At 40.4% G+C, this 22821-nt stretch overlaps 1 protein-coding gene across 3 annotated transcripts in view; it reads left to right on the top strand.

Moving 5' to 3' along the window:
• Positions 1–22821, top strand: part of LOC135091511 (nose resistant to fluoxetine protein 6-like) — a 144512-nt gene that overhangs the window by 88477 nt on the left and 33214 nt on the right. For all 3 annotated transcript variants that reach the window (XM_063989219.1, XM_063989220.1, XM_063989222.1), the window contains 2 exons: positions 3312–3480; positions 3679–3772. In XM_063989219.1, the coding sequence (XP_063845289.1) occupies positions 3312–3480; positions 3679–3772 (263 nt within the window). The remainder of the gene's footprint in view (positions 1–3311; positions 3481–3678; positions 3773–22821) is intronic.

Here is a 22821-nt window from a genome sequence, read left to right as displayed (position 1 = left end):
TTTCTGTCAACGACCCTAAGTGTCTTGACACCCCCCTCAACTTTATCTTCATTAACTTCTGCAACATTCGCGGTCTAAGATCTAATTTTCAGTCTGTAGAACACCACCTCTCCTCTTCTAAACCTCATCTTCTTTTCCTTACTGAAACTCAGGTGTCTCAGGCAACTGACAGTAGCCCCTTTTCTGTTCCCTCCTACTTTCTCTATCCTCAATTTCGATCCAAAGCTGGATGCTGCGTTTATGTGCGCAATGACTTAACCTGCTCTCGTGCCCACGCTCTTGAATCTTCCGAGTTTTTTACCATCTGGCTACGACTACAGAGCCACTCTCATACTAAATTTATCTGTGCTGTATACCTCACCTAACTCCTCTGACTATAAGAAATTATTTGACTACTTAACTTCCAAAGTGGAGCACATTCTGACCCTCTTCCCTTTTGCAGAGATCTCCATTATTGGAGACTTCAATGTTCACCACCAGCTTTGGCTTTCCTTTCCCTTCACTGACCATCCTGGTGAACTAGCCTACAACTTTGCTATCCTCCATGACCTAGAGCAATTGGTGCAACACCCTACTCGTATTCCTGACCGTCTTGGAGATACGCCCAACATTCTTGACCTTTTCCTGACCTCTAATCCTTCTGCGTATGGTGTCACCCTTTCTTCTCCGTTGGGCTCCTCCGATCACAATCTCATATCTTTATCTTGTCCTATTACTCCAATCCCTCCTCAGGATCCCCCTAAGCGAAGGTGCCTCTGGCGTTTTGCCTCTGCTAGTTGGGGGGACCTGAGGAGGTATTTTGCTGATTTTCCTTTGAATGACTACTGCTTCCGTGTCAGAGACCCGTCTTTGTGTGCTGAGCGCATAACAGAGGTGATAGTGTCTGGCATGGAGGCTTACATTCCTCACTCTTTTTCTCGTCCTAAACCTTCTAAAACTTGATTTAACACAGCTTGTTATCGTGCTATACATGATAGAGAGTTGGCCCACAAAAGGTACTTCAGCCCTCCATCACCAGAATCTCATGCACTTTATATTTCTGCCCGGAACCATGCCAAGTCTGTTCTCCAACTAGCCAAAAACTCCTTCATTAACAGAAAATGTCAAAACCTTTCAAGATCTAACTCCCCTTATGATTTCTGGCGTCTAGCCAAAAATATCTCCAATAACTTTGCTTCTTCTTCTTTCCCTCCTCTATTTCAACCAGATGGCACCACTGCTATCACATCTATTTCTAAAGCTGAACTCTTTGCTCAAACCTTTGCTAAAAACTCTACCTTGGACGATTCTGGGCTTGTTCCTCCCTCTCCTCCACCCTCTGACTACTTCATGCCACGTATTAAAATTCTTCGCAATGATGTTTTCCATGCCCTCGCCGGCCTAAACCCTCAGAAGGCTTATGGACCTGATGGGGTCCCTCCTATTGTTCTCCGAAACTGTGTCTCCGTGCTTGCACCTTGCCTAGTCAAACTCTTTCAGCTCTGTCTGTCAACATCTACCTTTCTTTCTTGCTGGAAGTTTGCCTACATTCAACCTGTTCCTAAAAAGGGTGACCATTCTAATCCCTCAAACTACCGTCCTATTGCTTTAATTTCCTGCCTATCTAAAGTTTTTGAATCTATCCTCAACAGGAAGATTCTTAAACATCTATCACTTCACAACCTTCTATCTGATCGCCAGCATGGGTTCCGTCAAGGCTGCTCTACTGGTGATGTTCTGGCTTTCCTTACTGAGTCTTGGTCATCCTCTTTTAGAGATTTTGGTGAAACTTTTGCTGTTGCCTTGGACATATCAAAACCTTTTAATAGAGTCTAGCACAAAGCTTTGATTTCCAAACTACCCTCCTACGGTTTCTATCCTTCTCTCTGTAACTTCATCTCAAGTTTCCTTTCTGACCGTTCTATTGCTGCTGTGGTAGAAGGTCACTGTTTTTCCCCTAAATTTATTAACAGTGGTGTTCCTCAGGGTTCTGTCCTCTCACCCACTCTCTTCTTATTATTCATTAATGATCTTCTAAACCAAACTTCTTGTCCTATCCACTCCTACGCTGATGATACCACCCTGAACTTTTCCACGTCTTTTCATAGACGTCCAACCCTTCAGGAGGTAAACATATCACGCAGGGAAGCCACAGAACGCCTGACTTCTGATCTTTCTAAAATTTCAGATTGGGGCAGAGCAAACTTGGTATTGTTCAATGCCTCAAAAACTCAATTCCTCCATCTATCAACTCGACGCAACCTTCCAGACAACTATCCCCTCTTCTTCAATGACACTCAACTGTCCCCCTCTTCTACACTGAACATCCTCGGTCTGTCCTTTACTTATAATCTGAACTGAAAACTTCACATCTCATCTCTAGCTAAAACAGCTTCTATGAAGTTAGGTGTTCTGAGACGTCTCCGCCAGTTTTTCTCACCCCCCAACTGCTAACTCTGTACAAGGGCCTTATCCGTCTATGTATGGAGTATGCTTCACATGTCTGGGGGGGTTCCACTCATACTGCTCTTCTAGACAGGGTCGAATCAAAAGCTTTTTGTCTCATGAACTCTTCTCCTCTAACTGATTGTCATCAGCCTCTCTCTCACCGCCGCAATGTTGCATATCTAATTGTCTTCTACCGCTATTTTCATGCTAAATGCTCTTCTGATCTTGCTAACTGCATGCATCCCCTCCTTCCGCGGCCTCGCTGCACAAGACTTTTTTTCTTTCTCTCACCCATATTCTGTCCACTTCTCTAACGCAAGAGTTAACCAGTATTTTCAATCATTCATCCCTTTCTCTGGTAAACTCTGGAACTCCCTGCCTGCTTCTGTATTTCCACCTTCCTCTGACTTGAATTCCTTCAAGAGGGAGGTTTCAAGACACTTATCCATCAATTTTTGACCACTGCTTTGACCCTTTCATGGGACTGGCATTTCAGTGGGCATTTTTTTTATTAGATTTTTGTTGCCCTTGGCCAGTGTCCTTCCTACATAAAAAAAAACTTTTTTCTATAATTTTTTCCCTTTTCTCTCGTCCTCTCCTCACTGGAGCTTTGTTTCGAAGATGTGTCTCTCTTTGTATTACAGTGATATGTTAAAAAAATATTCGCATTTTCGTCTGCAATCGCTGATATGGAGGTAAAACATCTGCAGTCTATCCTCATCAGCAAATATTGATATTTTAACACACACACACACACACACACACACACACACACACACACACACACACACACACACACACACACACACACACACACACACACACACACAGCCAGTTAAATAAACATGGTATTCAATCACTTTTCTCTTTCCTCCCCAACGCAGACTCATCCCTCCCATCGCCATAGTGGCAGGAATGATGGCCACTGTGATGAGATTTTTTGCCTCCGGTCCATATGCTATCATATGGAACACTCAATGGCAAAGGAACTGTATGAAGTACTGGTGGAAGGATATTGTGTTCATCAATAACTTCATGTACGAGGAAGGAGATGTAAGTATTCATGTATTTGTGACTTGTTTCCTAATATTGTATTTGTCTGTGGTTTAGTTTCAATGTAGTTATATTTCCATGCTGCCCTGGCTTTTAGCTGTTTTTTTTTTATGTATATATGTTTTTATACGCATATATAATTCATTTTACAGGTATATGGCATTAAAGGTAATGCAAATCGTGTTTTGCTCTTCACAGTGCTTGGCTCAGGCGTGGTATGTAGCCGTTGACACCCAGCTATATTTCATTGCGCCCCTTGTCATTCTTCCACTCTTCTTTTATGAAGCAAAAGGTAAGTCTGCCGGGATGGTGATGATAATGGCACATGCGTGTGTGTGTGTGTGTGTGTGTGTGTGTGTGTGTGTGTGTGTGTGTGTGTGTGTGTGCGAAAATAAAAAAAAAATATTGCTCAGACTATTTTTTTATAAAGCATGGAGCTCAGCTCCTAATTAATACACTTAAAGTTATGCATAATCTAAATATTCGTAACAATACATTAATAAATTGCGCTAAGTTTGCTAATAGCCCTACATTTCTACTCTAAAATATCACATTTGAAGTGATTTGGGTCCAGTCTATAATACTCAGGTATATCATTATTTCTCAGCTGAACAGTGTCGTGCCTTTGACATTGAAACAAAACATGATACTCATCTTCTATTAACCCTTTATTACATTTGATACAATAACGCTCCCTATTTGACTATATCTACCAATTGGCAACTTATTATTATTATCTAATTGGCAACTTATTATTCCTCATACGAAATTTTAATAAACGTATACGATTATTTCTATTAAGTTTAACCAGATACTTACCTGCACTTTTCCACGTCTTTCCGTAGACGCAGAGCAAACTTCAATGCCTCAAAAACTCGATTCCTCCATTTATCTTCTCGACACAACCTTCCAGACAACTATCCCATCTTCTTCAGTGACACTCAACTGTCCCCTTTTCTACACTGAACATCCTCGGTCTAAACTTGGAACTTCATATCTCATCTCTAGCTAAAACAGCTTCTATGAAGTTAGGTGTTCTGAGTCATCTCCGCCAGTTTTTCCTATCTTTCCAGCTACCAACTCTGTACAGAAGCCTTATCCGTCCATGTATGGAGTATGCTTCACATGTCTGGGGGGGTTCCACTCATACTGCTCTTCTAGACAGGGTCGAATCAAAAGCTGTTCGTGTTATCAACTCCTCTTCTCTAACTGATTATCTTCAGCCTCTTTCTCATAGCCGCAATGTTGCATCTCTTGCTATCTTCTACCGCTATTTTCGTGTCAACTGCTCTTCTGATCTTGCTAACTGCATGCCTTCCCTTTTCTCGCGGCTTCTCTGCACAAGACTTTCTTATTTTTTTTACCCATATTCTGCCCATCTCTCTAATGCAAGAATTAACCCGTATTCTCAATCATTCGTCTCTTTCTCTGGTAAATTCTGCAACTCCCTCTCTGCTTCTGTATTTCCACATTCCTATGACTTGACCTCTTTCAAGAGGGAGGTTTCAAGACACTTATCCTGTATTTTTGACTAACGCTTTCGACTCTGTTCGAGGACCGGCACCTCACTGGGTCTTTAATGTGTTGCAATTTTTGTTGCCCTTGGCCGGTGCTCCTCCTGTGACAATTAACCTATAGTGACTGGCCAGCCGGCTAGGCACTCCACGCTAATCCTCGTGGATTCCCAACATGCTAAGCTTCCCAGATGTGGGACCGGCCAGACTCAAAGTCAGTTCAGGTCAAGCACCTGGGAGCTGGGGGAACTCACGAGGAAGCAGTTAATCCCGCCTCAACTCTCGTCTCGCACACCCGCGGCCGCTCGCCCGGGTATTGCTGTACACAGACAATAAACCCAAGTTGGTGGTCTGTCTTCGCCTCCGTGTTCTTGGCGTAGAGAACACTACAAACCTTTTACTTCCACTCGGAAGAATAAGTATAAAGTGCTGTTAGTGTTCATGTTTGCCTCGCTATCACATAGCAATACTCTATCATCTGCATACATCGACACCAATAATTCTAAGTAAACATTAAGAAGATTGTTGTCAAAATCTTGGTAATTACAGTTAGATTCAATATGTTTTTCCTGTAAATTATTAACATAGAAAGCAAAAGATAATGGTGTCAAGTTTTTTCCTTGTCTCACACCCATATTACATGTAAACATGTCCGAAATCAGTTGATTCATCATTACACAAGACTTGATATTATTTTACATAATATGAATAATATTTAACAATTTATCATTAACATTATCCCTGACCTGCTCCTACCATAACTTTTCCTTCCACATCATATGAAATATTTTTTTTATAATCTACAAACAAACAAAATAATTTTCTCTTCCTTAACTTAAACAGATCGATGATATATTTGAGGAAGAATATGTGGTCCCGAGTTGAATATTCCTATCCAAATCCTGCGTGTGTTTCATTTATGATGTGGTTAGCCTCAGAGGTGAGGTAAATAACTTTTCCATACAGCTCAACAAAGTAATTCCCCTGTGATTGTTCGTATTTTTGACGTCTCTCTATTTTTATACAACGGCACTATTACACCAATCGTCCATTCTAATGGAAAAACACCATCGAGAATCTTATTAAATAGTTTTACGTATAGGGGCATAGTAAATCTTGGGTGCATTTAATTATATTCATGTTGTCACAACCCGGGATTTGTTATTATCAATTTAATGATACATGTTTTTACTTCATCAGTAGTAATAAGGTTATTGAATATAGGCGAGTTACTCTCCCTGTTAATTTTATAATTGATACTGTCATTCATATCGTCGTCATTATCAGTTAACAGCACTCTAAAGAGGTCATAAAATGCGTCGAGGATAAGTTCACTTTCCTTGTTGCCTTGTTCACCTTTTAATATCTTCCAGTATGACTTAGGATCTTTACTTTTGTTTTTCCTTAGGTTTTGAGCAATGATAGAATTTTCTTTATTTTTCACCCTTGTCATTTATTTATTTATTTTATTTTTTTTGTAATTTATTCTTTTCTCGTTCACAGTATTGTACGTGACTTTATTTATTTTTATTTTTTATTTTATTTTATTTATTTATTTATTTATTTATTTATTTATTATTTATTATGGTTGTCCTTAGCTTTGTGGTATTCTTTTCTAACATTATAACACTGTTATATCCATTCATGTTGGCATGATTACTCTTTTTAATATATTTACCCTTATTTATTTATTTATTTTTTTTTTTTAAGTCCTGCATTGAGTCAAGCAGCACATACACTTTACTCGTATCCACATGACCCACATACTCCTCTTTTTCTCTCATTCCTCCATTTTTCTGGTCTTACACATGGTGTTTCCTTCAGTTCACTACTGTCTCCATGTTTGTCTCACCACACGTGTGTGTGTGTGTGTGTGTTACGCCACCTGTAATCACAGCCCAAGGAACCTTATGTGTCTAGTGACATGGCATTATTGTATCTAGTATTGACAACATTGTACTAGTGACATGCCAATGCAGCACCGACAACATTGTATCTAGTGACATGCCAAGGCAGCACCGACAACATTGTATCTGGTGATATGCCAAGCCTGCACCAACAACGATGTATCTAGTGACAGGCTAAGGCCGCACCAGCAACATTGTATCTAGTGCCACCTTTCCTGAATCTGATGATATGCTAAAGTCGCACCAGGAAACCTACAAGCAGACACCAAATAACTTGTATGAACGGCAAGTGATCACAAAGAGACTGTTGTATGGCAGTCTCAACTTGGTAGACATAGACCATAAAATATAAGTTTTCAGCTATAACTTTCCTGCAGAAATCTACCTCAACTCTTGCATGCACAATGAGGTCTCGCAATAGACGATAGTCTCATCAGATCATCTTTCAGTTTCATCACTTGGATCCCTTGCAATGGCATAGCAAGTCATACTCATCGCAGACTTGAAAGAAATTGTTCAGAGCCAAATAATAAAATTAGATGAGGATGTGTTGGACGCGACCATCAGAGACTCGGGCAGCAACGAAACCAGGCGTTGCAATAGAAGCTCGACGAGATTTCTTTGGAATTATTTGACTTGAAATCCCAGAGGACAGTATAAACAGTTAACTGCCACAATTGCAGAAAAAAAGACATCATTGCACGCCAACAGAGCTTCCTAGAAGATTCAGATAGGAAAGCGAGAAAGTCAAGGAATTAGGAATTCCAGATGAAAATGAAACCTTCGACGGTGAAAATACAGAGAAATGAAAGCTGCAGAAAATCTGGATCAATTTTAAGAGAAATCACCCCACGTTGAATCTCATACTAGACTTGGACGAAGTGGAGCAGATGGACGGAAGAGACGATTACTGGTGATTGTCATCGCGGGCATCTCGAGACAAGAGACAAGCTAAAAGATGCTGGTGCACCATATAGACGTACGAGTATCCTTTTGAAGAGGGATGTATACTCAAGTGTAAGAAATGAAGAGAAGAGACTACAAGTTACTGAAGCAGCTGGAAAAGCAAGGTCGGAGAATGTCGGATGTGTGATGCAATTTGACAAGGTCGAGAGAAAAGTTTACCGAGACATTGTATTTACCAACAGCTGGCAACTTATTCCTTTTGGGAGTAGACCATTGAAGCAAACCTTATCTATCATTTCATGGAACAACAACGGTGTTAGGCAAGGCTGGAGTGTGACAAAGTGATGTTTTTAAGACACGATGTGATGGGACTTAATGAAATAGAGATAAACTAAAAAGGTGGAGTTAGACTAATTTTGTTTACATCCACGGATGAAGCAGTGCTTGTTCAACTTTATCACTATATCAACTATATCGATCAGACCAAAAAAAAAAAAAAAAACACGTTAAGGAATCAAATTTTGTGGTTTATAGACTACTTCACTTATAATCGTTGTCTAGGTATTATAAAGTTATGCTTAAAATAAAACGCCTTCTCGGACATACAGTACTCTTGAATATGAGGGTGCTTCCAGATTTTGCAGGAAAGGATACATGAGAGAGAAAAGAAAGATTTCTATGATTATCTTGCTTGTCGCCTTGCGGCTTCCGTGTACCGTGTGAAGTAGTATACGGAGCAGCGTTCCCGGATTTCTAGGTCGAAATTATCGTACAGACCTACCGATAATTATCGATTTTACGATAAACGATCATACACCGACATTGATTTAATAATTATCAATGTGGTGGATTAACCATCCCAAATATTCGAAAACACGAAACACTAATTGTTGATTCGCGTTTCATTACAGAAAATTTATACGTTTTGGAACTGTATCATAAATTAGTTTACGTTTTAATGGCTCGTGGCTGAATCGATATGCATTTCCGGGTTAGTCTGGAACACTTTCTTCCTCTTCATACAGTGCTTGAGCAGTCACGGCTTGAAGGAGGTACAGTAGCAACTTTTTTTTGCTGGGAACTAATTGCTTATCTAGAAGAATGTCCCTTATGAATTTAGTTTAAAGCTGATTTCTATATTTTGTGTTCAGTCTACTAATGTCCAAGAAACACATTTCACGGTCCGCATTTGAACGGAGCAATGAGAGGCATCCTGGAACAAAAGTCAAATTTCCGTCACCATCAAGAATCGTTTTTACCACTCCTAAAACAGGTCATGAGCTTTGTCTTCCATTTTTTTTTTTTTTCTCGCTTGTACTCCTAGTGGGTTTTGGGAGTTCTTGAAACTCAAGTCTTCTCCACTCATTGTCAAATTGCTGAGGCGTAACGTCATCTTGAACAATGGTGCGTGGAAGATGCATTGATAAAGTGACCAGATTAGGTTCACGTAGTCCTTGCTGACTCCATGGGCTAGTTTTAAAATGGACAATCTTGAGAAGACTGAGTTTCCAAAATAAATTCTTTTCTTCTTGTGCGGTGATCTTCATTCTTGAAGACTTCAATGTTCACCACTAGTTTTGGCTTTCCTCTTCTTTCACTGACCATCCTGGTGAACTAGCCTCTAAATTTGATATCCTCCACGAAATAGAGCGACTGGTGTTACCTACCCGTATATCTGACAGTCTTGGATATAAGCCCAGCTTTCTTGATCTTTTCTTAACCTCTAATCCTGCTTTTGCTGCTACCCTATATTCTCCTTTGGGCTCCTCCATTCACAACCTCGTATTGTATCTTGTCCTATCCCATCAATCCCTCCTCAGGATCCCCCGAAGCGGAGGTGCCTCTGACTTTTTGCCTCTGCTAATTGGGGGACCTGAGGAGGCAGTGTGTTGAGTTTCCTTGGAATTACTACTGCTTCCATGTCAAAGATCCGTCTCCGTGTTGAACACATAACAGTGGTGATAGTGCCTGGCATGGAGGCGTACGTTCCTCACTCTTTCTCTCGACCTAAATCTTCCAAACGTTGGCTTAATACAGCCTGTTCTCGTGCTATACATGATAGAGAGGTGGCCCACAAAAGGTAATTGAACCTATCATCACATGAATCTCATGCGCTTTATCTTTCTGCCCGGAATCATGCCAAGTATGTTTTCTAACTAGCCTAAAATTCCTTCATTAGTAGAGTGTAAAAATCTTTCAAGATATATCTCCCCTTATGATTTCTGACACCTAGTCAAAAACATCTCCAATAACTTTATTTCTTCATCTTTACCTCTTTTATTTCAACCAGATGGCACCACTGCCATCTCATCTATTTCTGAAGCTGAATTCTTCGCTGACACCTTTGCTAAAAAAATTGCCTTGGATGATTCAGGGCTTGTTCATCCCTCTCCTCCACTCTCTGACAACTTCATGCTACTCATTAAGATCCTTTGCAGTGATGTTTTCGTATGGAGAAATCATAAGCAAATTGAAAGAGAATGACAAGAAAATCATAAGAGATAAAAAAAAATCTCTTAAAGATTTATAATGCTGAACTGGCAATAACCTTCAATCAAACATTCATAAGAGAAAATCTGCCACCCATATATATATATGATTGAAGGTTATTGCCAGTTTATATATATATATATATATATATATATATATATATATATATATATATATATATATATATATATATATATATATATATATATATATATATATATATATATATATATATATACAAAAAAAAAAAAAATATCCTTCACTGTCGGAAAGAACAAAGGAAAACAATATTAATCAATCCTAGTTTTACAGGAAACAGGAAAAAGATAATCCCTCCCATGGGGTAAAACACACAAACACTTGCGACAGCTAAGAGAGAGAGAGAGAGAGAGAGAGAGAGAGAGAGAGAGAGAGAGAGAGAGAGAGAGAGAGAGAGAGAGAGAGAGAGAGAGAGAGAGAGAATACAACACAAATATGTCATGTCCCCCCAAAAAATCATGCAGCCCTACTACTGAGATAATATGAATGTGTAGGGGAAACAGAAGAATGAGACTTGAGAATCAGAAGAGGATGGCGACCCGAGCCTTCTTTAATTTTTAACAGAAACAATTTCTGAATTATTCAGCTGGATAAAAAAATAAATAAATAAAAATAGGATAAATAAAATAAATAAATAAATAAATAAATAACAAAATAAATAAAAATAATATATTTATTGCCAGAAAGGCTCTCAATAATGAGATAAGAGCCTGATAAATTAGGCTCTAATTTTGACTGACGCAGGGGTGAGGCCTTAAAGACAGTCACCAACACCAAGGGACACAGACAAACGTGGCTGTACTGTGCTGCTAACTAATCACCTCTGCGCGTGAAGCCTGAAGTCTCTCCCGCACAGACGCATGAATAGTCTGAAAAATGCTGATTTGAGACTTCTTATAGTTATCGGCGGAATACATTGGCACAAGAGGATCTAAAAGTATGTCATAATGGAGCCGTTTCCCTTTGCCAAACACAATATAGTAAGGAGTCTTTCCCGTTGATTAATTTACAGAACCATTATTAGAAGCAACTATGTGCGGAAGCCAGTCTTTCCATGACTCATAAAGCTTACCTGCAACATGCCGAAGGATCTCCATTTTTTTTTCTATTAGTCCGTTCCACAAGTCCATTAGAAGCTGGATGGTGAGGTGTCATAAAGCATTGTGAAATTTTGTACTATTTGCAAATGGTGTGACGCACCTCATTCTTAAACTCTGTCCCATTATCATAAAGCACAACTGAAAGTGTAGTAAAATGGACAAAGGAGGTGGGACACTAAAACATGGGCAACAACTAGAGCAGATTTATTAGGCAAAGGTGCAAGAATGACAAAGCGGCTGAAATGATCAACACAGACTAGAGTATAGGAAGATCCTTGTTAATTGAAAAGTAACTGCAGGAGATCATTGCAATAATGTCAAAAGGACCAGAAAAAGTAGGCTATTCTAGCATAGGAACTGTGTGTGTGTGTGTGTGTGTGTGTGTGTGTGTGTGTGTGTGTGTGTGTGTGTGTGTGTGTGTATGTGTGCGTGTGTGTGTGTGTGTGTGTGTGTGTGTGTGTGTGTGTGTGTGTGTGTGTGTGTGTGTGTGTGTGTGTGTGTGTGTGTGTGTGTGTGTTACCTTTAGTTTGTGCACAAGAAAGAGACTGAGCTACATGATTCGTGATAATCATGTAGATCAGTCTCTTTCTTGTGCACAAACTAAAGGTAACACACACACACACACACACACACACAGTTCCTATGCTAGAATAGCCTACTCTTTCTGGTCCTTTTGACACTGTTGCAATGGATCTCCTGCAGTTACTTTTCAATCAACAAGGATCTTCCTATGGTCTAGTCTGTGTTGATCATTTCAGTCGCTTTATCATTCTTGCACCTTTGCCTAACAAATATGCTCTAGTCAAGGCTCATCGTAGGCCAGTGATAACGCTTACAAGTCATAGTTAAAGATTTGTCACGTCCTGGATGACCGGAGTGGTGAGCGTCATGAATGAGCTGAAGCACTGAAGGAACTAAAGAAGTGGAGATGACAAGTCGCTGTTTGCTCATGAACTGACACGGTACAACATAAAATACCATCAGCAAGGGAAGACTGACACACGGGGATATGCAACTTAGGTAAATCAGAATCATCTCTGAATTCTAAGGCATATATCACAGCAGACCATAAGGGGTCTTGGCGCTGGGCATCAAAAAGCTCCTCATGTGAGAAATTAGTAATCTCTGACATGTTAGCAACAGTAACATTTCGTGAGAGAGCGTCTGCAGTCACATTTACTTTTCCTGGCAAATACTTGATCGTTTGGTTAAATTCATCAACTGTAAGAAACCATCTGGTGAGACGACATGTCAGATTTTTACCCCTGAAAAAGTAAAGCAAAGGAGCATGATCAGTATAGACAGCCAATGGGTAGCCTTAGATGATGTCACGAAAATGACGAAGACCCCATACAACCATTAAAGCCTCAAGATGAGTAACTGAGTATCGAGACTCAGTATCATTTAGTGTGCGGCTGGCATACGTGATGACATGAGGACGAGAACTCTCAGTCTGCTGCATCAGAACAGCACCAACCCCCAAAGCACTTGCATCGGTGCAAGGTGTAATATGGAAAGGCAACGGCTGGAGGATGAGTGAGTGCGTGTTTGAGTCTGTCGAAACTAGTTTGCTGGGCATCGTGCCACACGAGAGACAATCTTTTAAGAAGACGCGTGAGAGGCGATGCAATGGACGCAATAATGGACGGTAATAACCCGCAAGACCAAGGAAAAAACGCACATGATTTATTGACTTGGGGGTAGGAATGTCTTGAATAGCCCGAACTTTGCCTTCATTATTGTGAATGCCATCCTTGTTGAGTACATGACCTAAGAACTCAATGCTTAACCGAAGGAATTTACACTTAGGCAAGTTAAGTTTAAGACCTGAGAAGTTTAAGTTTAAGAGCCTTTGCAAAACAAGTTAAAGTTTATCAAAGTGAGACTCAAGATCACGAGAAACTAAGATCAAATCAGCTAGGTATACAAACAAGCCCTCGCCAATAAGACCTTTAAAAAGACTTAACAAGCTGCTGGCAAGTCAGGGGTGAGTTTTGTAAACCAAGTGGGGCAGAGAGCCACTCATAATGACCTAATGACGTAGAAAAGACAGTAATCTCACGGCTACTGAAATCCAAAGGAATCTGCCAGAAACTTTATTTGAGATCGAGTAGTGAACACAGTGTTATCATTCCCGATAGACTGTAAAAAGGTCATTCAAAACAGGAAGAGGATAATGGTAAGGGACGGTTACAAAGTTAACTTTGCGAAAATTAACTGCAGCACGGTAAGAACCGTCTTTCTTTCTTGAATGATTCTGTCTTTCAGCATTCCATCAACTAAATCCTGAACAACAGCACGTTGACTGTGAGCCAAACGATAGAAAGGCACAAAAGAAGGACGTGTATCAGGTTTTAATTGAATGTGATGTGCAATGCGGTCGGTGACACCAAGTGATTCATTAGGCAAAGTAACAACTGATTTGTGTTTGACAAGCAAGTCGAGGAGACGAAACTTTGCTGTCGGAAGGTCCAACATGAAACAAAAGCTAAGGAATGAAATCAGCAGTGTCATGAGAAAGATCTGTGTTACGGGAAACAGAAGAGATAAGGTGTGGACCTATTGTCACAAACTTCAAAAGAACTAAGAAGTACGCCGCTCTTGATATAAATCGGGGCACTGGTTAGGTTAGTCACTAAGGCATCAGTTATATGACTGTCACGGACACAAGAAAGAGTACTCCGAAAAGCCAACCTATGAACTCGGACAGAGTCTGGCAAAGATAAAACGCACGAATCAGCAGGGGCATTTGCCATGTGAACGGGAAGGCGAACAGCACTCATAAGGCTTACACGCTGATTCTCAATCACAACAGTAGAACAAACATCTACAGCAGAGAATGAACGTTTCGACTCTGTAAAATCAATGATGCAACCTTGATCTGTGGAGCATAAATGCTGTGAAGTGTGAACAGGAGATTTAAAGATTAAGAGTTTTGCCGGAATGTCCAATGCAGAGATAACATTTTCCTTATAGGAAATAGCATGATGTTGGGGAAAAACATATATACCATGAATCACAAGCGAATGAAGTCCTAAGAGACTATCGCTGTTGAGTACAAAATCAAAAGTTAAAAAAAATTGTGTTTCAAGTGGTGTATATGTCTTCCAAGAGACAAGGGGAAAAAAACAGTTCCAAGACCACGTAAGAGAGAACCTTGTACACAGAAAAGATTATTATAAGCAGGTTGTAAGGGATGATTATTGGAATAAGCCTCGACACTCAGTAAATTACAAGAAGCACCAGTATCAAATTTCGGGAGTTTCATAAGAAAGACACTGATATACTTGCATACCTTGCGAGGCGGCAGAACAGGTACTAATCTTTTCCGGTTGGAAATTGACGTGTCCGAAAATTTCACTGAGAGGTTGTAACAACTTGATATCAATTCCTTAATTTAGAAGCATTCCTTTGTCGTGTGATTACCCAGGTCACAAGCAATACAGAATTTAGACGGGCGCTCAAGAGGCATGCGAAGGCTCGGAACTGGAGACGGAGAATGTGTATACCGTGTCTAATCAGAGGAGAGATTTTCTTTATTTTTTTATTTGTGGCGCCGCAACATCGCGGTCATACGGCGCCGCTACAGACCTTTAAAAACGACCAAGATTGCAGTTATTAAAATATCGGTATTAAAAACAAAAATATAGGTAAGTTGAAAATGTTAAAAGACCACTAAAAAAGAAACCATGATAAAAGGAAATGTGAAAAGCAATAAAAAAAACTTGAGTGGTAAAAATGAGAGGGTTGGTATAGTAATATTAAGCTACTTCTTTTAATTTAGTTTACTTTATTTTGAATTAATGTATGTTAATTTAAAGTTAGGAAGTACTTATCCCACTGACCCAGACCACTGTGCCTGGCGTTGTTCGTTCCGTACCCAAGAACGTACCCAAGACACTGACCCCAGTGACTCAGGTATCTGGTGTTGTTCGTTATTTGCCCAAAACACTGATCCCACAGATCCAGGCTACAAGACCCAGCGTTGCTCATTATGTGTCTTCCTCGCTTACCTCCATATTCTCCCACTGCAAAAATAAGGTTCTGTCCAATTTTTATTACTTTTTAAAATAAATAGAAGAGCACTTAAAAGGTAATTTATAATTTGCTTAAAAGACCAGCCTTCTCTACAAACTTAAGAACCTCGTGTCCCGGGAAGAGAGCCCTCTCTCCAAGTATCAGCGATATCTGGAAGGTCCCATCCTCATCGCGACAGCGGAAAAGATATCGCTCCCCGCAACTCCACCAGACTGGGACACTCCACTAGAAAGTGTCACAGTGTAAGGGGAACTAAACAGTCATCACAGAATGGTTGGGTTTCCCGGAACATGAGGTAACCATGAATGAGACGCATGTGACCCGTCCGGAGACGGTCCAGTGCAGTCTCTGAGCTACGCCCCTGCATATCCATGTCCATGGGGGGAAAGTTACTGAAGTTATCTCCCCCATTCTTAGTGGTGGCAACCACATCTTCCCACCTCCCCTTCCAACTGGCAAGAACTGCCACCCTTATAATGGAGTATGAATCATGAAAGGGAATGGGGATGGAAGGAGCAAACCGAGTTGCAGCCAGCCTGTCTGCCTTCTCATTACCATGAACTTCACATTTGCGGGTACCCAACAAAATGTTATTTGATATCCTCTGCGCTGAAGCGGGTGAATCCACTCTAAAACAGATAAGATTAGGGGAGGGAGAGAGGAAGTAAAATGGTCCAGGGCAGACAACGCAATACGGGAATCACTGAAAATAATAAAACTTAAAATCGGCAAAGTAAAAATTATTTTTAGGGCAAGGAAAATGGCAGATAACTCATCAGTATATATATATATATATATATATATATATATATATATATATATATATATATATATATATATATATATATATATATATATATATATATATATATATATATATATATATATATATATATATATATATATATATATATATATATATATATATTGTTGGGCTCTAGAAGTATTAATGCTGAACGTTCTTATAACACGTAAGGATGTAATGAACTTGAAAAAAAAGTTCAGAGTGGGAAAGCGAGTGGACTTGATAACATCTGTTAATTAAAAAAAAAAAAATGTGAAGAGCAACTTGCTGAGCCAATGTGGATTTTTTTTTCCAAACTTCATTATACCAGAGTGTAGTGCCAAATATGTGGAAGCATCTGAAATTATAGCTGTGCCCAAAAATAACAATCTAATTTAACGAGCTGTAGTCCTAACTTGTGTTATCATGAAATGCTTAGAGCACATTATGAAGAGACACTCATATTATAGTTTTGTTCATCACAAAGATAAATTACAATTTACTTATTCTCAAAATAGGAGTGTCCAAGATGTGGAAAAGTGCAGGGTAGTATCATCAGTGTAGGAGTGGAGAGGACAAGAAGTTTGGTTTAGAAGGTCATTGATGAATAATAATAAGAGAGTGAGTGACAAGACAGAACCCTGAGGAACACCACTGTTAGTAGCTTTAGGAGAAAAACAGTGACCTTTTGTGGGCCACCTCTCTATCATGTATGGCACGAGAACAAGCTATATTAAGTCAAGGTTTGGAAGGTTTAGGTCGAGAAAAAGAGTGAGGAATGTACACCTCCATGCCAGACACTATAACCTCTGTTATGCGCTCGGCACACAAAGACGGATCTCTCACACGGAAGCAGTAGTCATTCCAAGGAAAATCAGCAAAATACCTCCTCAGGTCCCTCTAGCTAGCAGAGGCAAAACGCCAGAGGTACCTTCGCTTAGTAGGATCCTGAGGAGGGATTGGAGCGATAGGACAAGATACAGATATGAGATTGTGATCAGAGGAGTCCAACGGGGAAGAGAGGGTAACAGCATAAGCAGAAGGATTAAAGGTTAGGAAAAGGTCAAGATTGTTGGGCGTATCTCCAAGACGGTCAGGAATATGAGTAGGATGTTGCACCAATTGCTCTAGGTCATGGATGATAGCAAAGCTGAAGGTTAGTTCGCCCGGATGGTCAGTGAAGGGAGAGGAAAGCCAAAACTGGTGGTGAACATTGAAGTCTCTAAGAATGGAGATCTCCGCAAAGGGATGAGAGTCAGAATGTGTTCCACTTTGGAAGTTAAGTAGTCAAAAAATTTCTTGTAGTCAGAGGAGTTAGGTGAGAGGTATACAGCACTGATAAATTTAGTTTGAAAGTGACTCTGTAGTCGTAACCAGATGGTGGTAAACTCAGAAGATTCAAGAGTGTGGGTGCGATAGCAGGTTAAGTCATTGCGCACATAAACACAACATCCAGCTTTGGATTGAAAATGAGGATAGAGAAAGTAGGAGCTAATAGAAAAGGGTCTACTGTCAGTTGCCTCAGACACTTGTGTTTCAGTTAGGAAAAGAAGATGAGGTTTAGAAGTGGAGAGGTGGTGTTCTACAGATTGAAAATTAGATTTACGATCGTGAATGTTGTAGAAATTAATGAAGAAAAAAGTTGAGGAGGGTGTCAAGACACTTAGAGTCGATACCGGAAGAACATACCGACCTGGGGGACATTTGTGGTCCCCTTCCCAGATGGGGACTCTGGCTGGTGTAGGAGTCACCATGATTTTGAATTTTGAGTGAAGATTGTGTGTGTAATTTAGGAGCTTGTAGTTTTGTGTGAAGGAAGAGAGTTGTCTTTAGAGGGCAGGCTGTGACTGCTTCCTTGCATTTTGAAACACAAAGAGAAACGTTCAGTGAGCTCACAGCTGGGTTTAATGATAAGTTCACAGCACCCCGTGATCCAGTGCTTTAGACCTCACTGGGAGTAATTATCGTTTCGGCGGGTGCTTACTGCCTCCTCCTTGCAAATATTGGTTAACTCTTGCATTAAAGATGTGGACAGAATAGGGGTGAGAGAAAGAAGAAAGACTAGTGCAGCGAGGCCGCGGGAGGAGGAAAGGCACGCAATTAACAAGATCAGAAGAGCAATTAGCATGAAAATAGCGGTAGAAGATAGCTAGAGGTTCAACATTCTGCTGATGAGAAAAAGGCTGAAGACAGCCAGTTAAAGGAGAGGAGTTCATGAGACAAAAAAAGCTTTTGATTCCACCTTGTCTAGAAGAGCGGTGTGAGTGGTACCCGCCAGACATGTGAAGCATACTCCATACATGGACGAATAAAGACACTGTAAAAATTTAGAAGGTGCAAGACTGAGAAAAAACTAGAGGAGACGTCTCAGAACGCTTAACTTTAGAGAAGCTAAAGATGAGATGTGAAGTTTCCAGTTTAGATTTTAAGTGAAGGACAGACCATGGATTTTCAGTGTAGAAGGGAGGGACAGTTGAGTGTCATTGAAGAAGAGGGATAGTTGTCTGAAAGGTTGTGTCAAGTTGATGGATGAACAAATTGATTTTTTGAGGCATTGAACAATACTAAGTTTGCTCTGCCCCGATCAGAAATCAGAAGTCAGGTGTTCAGTGATTTCCCTCCGTGAAATGTATACTTCCTGAAGGGTTGGACGGCTACGAAAAGACGTAAAAAAGTGAAGGGTGGTATCATCAGTGTAGGAATCGATAGGGCAGGAAGTTTGGTTAGAAGATTATTGATGAATAATAGAAATAGGGTGGGTGACAGGACAGTGCCCTGACTAACACCACATTTAATAGATTTAGGAGAAAAACAGTCACTGTCTATCACATCAGCAATACAACGGTCAGAAAGGAAACTTGAGATGAAGTTACAGAGAGAAGGAGAGAAATTTTGGGAGAGTAGGCTGAAAACCAAAGCTTGGTGTCAGACTCTATCAAAACTTTTTGATATGTCTATGGCAACAGCAAATGTTTCACCAAAACCTTTTAAAAAAGGATGATCAAGACTCAGTAAAGAAAGCCAGATCACCAATAGAGTGGTCTTGACGGAACACATACTGGCAATCAGTTAAAGGGTTGTGAAGTGATAGATGTATAAGAATCTTCCCGTTGAGGATAGATTGAAAAAAAAAAAAACCTTAGATAGGCAGTAAATCTATCCTCAACAGGAAGATTCTTAAACATCTATCACCTCACAACCTTCTATCTGGGTTCCATCAAGGCCGCTGTACTGGTGATCTGACTTTCCTTACTGAGTCTTGGTCATCCTCCTTTAGAGATTTTGGTGAAACTTTTGCTGTTGCCTTGGATATATGAAAAGCTTTTGATAGAGTCTGGCACAAAGCTTCCCTCTTCTTATTATACATCAATTATCTTCTAAACCAAACTTCTTGTCCTATCCACTCCTACGCTGATGATACCACCCTGCACTTTTCCACGTGTTTTCATAGACATCCAAGCCTTCAGGAAGTAAACATTTCACGCAGGCAAGCCACAGAACGCTTGACTTCTGATCTTTCTAAAATTTCTGATTGGGGCAGAGCAAACTTGGTATTGTTCAGTGCCTCAAAAACTCAATTCCTCCATCTATCAACTTGACACAACCTTCTAGACAACTATCCCCTCTTCTTCAATGACAATCAACTGTCCCCCTCTTCTACAGTGAACATCCTCGGTCTGTCCTTTGCGTATAATCTGAACCGGAAACTTCACATCTCATCTCTAGCTAAAACAGCTTCTATGAAGATAGGTGTTCTGAGATGTCTCCGCCAGTTTTTCTCACACCCCCAGCTGCTAACTCTGTACAAGGGCCTTATCCCTTCATGTATGGAGTTTGCTTCACATGTCTGGGGAAGGGGGTTCCACTCATACTGCTCTTCTAGACAGGGTAGAATCAAAAGCTTTTCGTCTCATGAACTCCTCTCCTTTAATTGACTGTCTTCAGCCTCTCTCTCATCGTCACAATGTTGCATCACTAGCTGTCTTCTACCGCTATTTTCATGCTAACTGCTCTTCTGATCCTGCTGACTGCATGCCTCTCCTCGTCCCGCGGCCTCGCTGCACAAGACTTTCTTTTTTCTCTCACCCTTATTCTGTCCACCTCTCTAACGCAAGAGTTAACCAGTATTCTCAATCATTCATCCCTTTCTCTGGTAAACTCTGGAACTCCCTGCCTGCTTCTGTATTTCCACCTACCTATGACTTGAATTCCTTCAAGAGACACTTATCCTTCAATTTTTTACTTCTAGTACTCAGCCAGTAACTTTGCTTCTCCATCTTTCCCTCGTTTATTTCAACCTGATGGCACCACTGCCATCTCATCTATTTCAAAAGCTGAAATCTGCGCTCAGATCTTTGTTAAAAACTCGACCTTGCATGATTCTCCCTTTCCTCCACATTCTGACTACTTCATGCTACTCATTAAAATCCTGTGTAATTATGTTTTTCATGCCCTCGCTGGCTGAAACCCTTGGAATGCTTATAGGTCTTAAGGGGTTCCTCCTATTGTTCTCCGAAACTGTGCCTGCGTGATTGCATCATGCTTAGTCAAACTCTTTCAGCTTTGTGTATCAACATTTTCCTTAAAAGGGTGACTTCTCTAATCTTTCAAACTACCGTCCTATTGATTTAATTTCCTGCCTATCTAAAGTTTTTGAATCTATCTTCAACAGGAAGATTTTTAAACATCTATCACTTCACAACCTTTCTCTCTGATCCCCAGTATGGGTTCCGTCAAAGCCACTGTACCGGTTATCTTTAGGCTTTCGTTATTGAGTTTTGGTGATCTTTTAGATATTTCGGTGAAACTTTTCCTGTTGCTTTAGACATATGAAACGTTTTTGATAGAGTCTGTCACAAAGCTTTGATTTCTAAACTATCTTTCTATGGCTTCCATCCTTCTCTCTGTAACTTCAAGTTTCTTTTCTAACTGTTCTATTGCTGCTGTGGTAGATGGTCACTGTTCTCCTAAATCTATTAACAGTTATATTCGTCAGAAATTATGTCTTGTTACCTACTCGCTTCCTAATATTTATTAGTGATCTTCAAAACAAAACTTCATGTCCTATCCACTCCTTCGCTGATGATACCACCCTGCACTTTTCCAATTTTTTTTCGTAAACGTCCAACCCTTCAGGAAGTAAACTGTTCACATAAGGAAGCCACAGAACGCCTGACTTCTAATCTCTCTAAAATTTCTGATTGGGGCAGAGCAAACTTGATATTGTTCAATACCCGAAAAAATCAGTTACTGCATTTATCAACTCAACACAACCTTCCAGACAACTATCGTCTCTTCTGCAATGAAAGTCAACTGTCACCCTCTTCTACATTGAACGTCCTCTGTCTGTCCTTTTCTTATAATCTAAACTGGAAACTTTACATCTCATCTCTAGCTAAAACAGCTTCTATGAAGTTAGGTGTTCTGACCCGTTTCCGCCATTTTTTTTTTTTTTATTTCTCAACCAGCCAGCTGCTTACTCTGTACAAGGGCATTATTTGTCCATGTATGGAGTATGCTTCACATATTTGGGGGGGATTTTCCACTCATACCGCTCTTTTAGACAGGATGGAATAAAAAGTTTTTCATCTCATCAACTCCTTTCTTTTATCTGACTGTCTTTAGCCTCTTTCTTATCACCGCAATGTTGCATCTCCAGTTATCTCATACTGCTCTTCTGATCTTGCTAACTGCATGCCTCCCCTCCTCCCGCGGCCTCGCTGCACAAGACTTTTTTCTTTCAACTCTATTTTATCCATCTCTCTAATGCAAGAGTAAACCATTCATCCTTTTCTCTGGTAATCTCTCCCTATGACTTGAACTCTTTCAGGAGGGATATTTGAAGACAGTTATCCTTCAATTTTTTAAGATACTCTTAACGTCTTTTTTTTTTTTTCGCCTAAGTGGAATTTTTTTCTCTGGTTTTATTTGCCTTGGCCAGAGACCCTTTTACATTTAAAAAAGCACTCCCCCGTATCGTATGCAGCCCATGTGTCACTAATGTAAAAATACGAACACTTTAAATTTAACTGGCCCAAGATAGTGACAGCCATGGCTTCTAATACCCTCCAAAAGCCGCTGGCCTTGTATCACACGACTGAGGTGTTGAACATGAGGAGATTCTGTCTGTGTTTGGTCGTGAGGATATAAGGGTTGGAATTACTGCGCTCTCATATATTGAACATTCCTCGTGCCCCCTGAGGTTTAGTTTGGACTGGTGCTGTTCATTTTTGTGGCAGGGCATTGTTGAAATTGACGCAGTTGAATACCCTGTTACTGTTTTGAGAGACACAACCGCACAGCAGTCACTGTGCAAGAATGTAATTGGGAGGTGGGTTGCCTCTGATAAGCCTGATGGCGCCATAGAAAGCTTCGCTACGGCGGAGATGTGGCTTGTATGCCCGCTAGTGACCGCAAAGGCGGGGGTGATACTGCCAGCATCTGGGGTTGATTTCCTTTTGGGGAATGACCTGGCAGATGGGAGACTTTGTGTACAGCCCCCATTCGCAGACCCAGCCCCAGATGTAGAGTCTGCTGATGTTTGTAATTCTGTTCTTTCTGTT

This window comes from Scylla paramamosain, chromosome 37 (assembly GCF_035594125.1).
Source record: "Scylla paramamosain isolate STU-SP2022 chromosome 37, ASM3559412v1, whole genome shotgun sequence".
NCBI lineage: Eukaryota > Metazoa > Arthropoda > Malacostraca > Decapoda > Portunidae > Scylla > Scylla paramamosain.
Note: the sequence above shows the minus strand (reverse complement) of the source record. Positions and strands in the feature narration are given on the sequence as shown.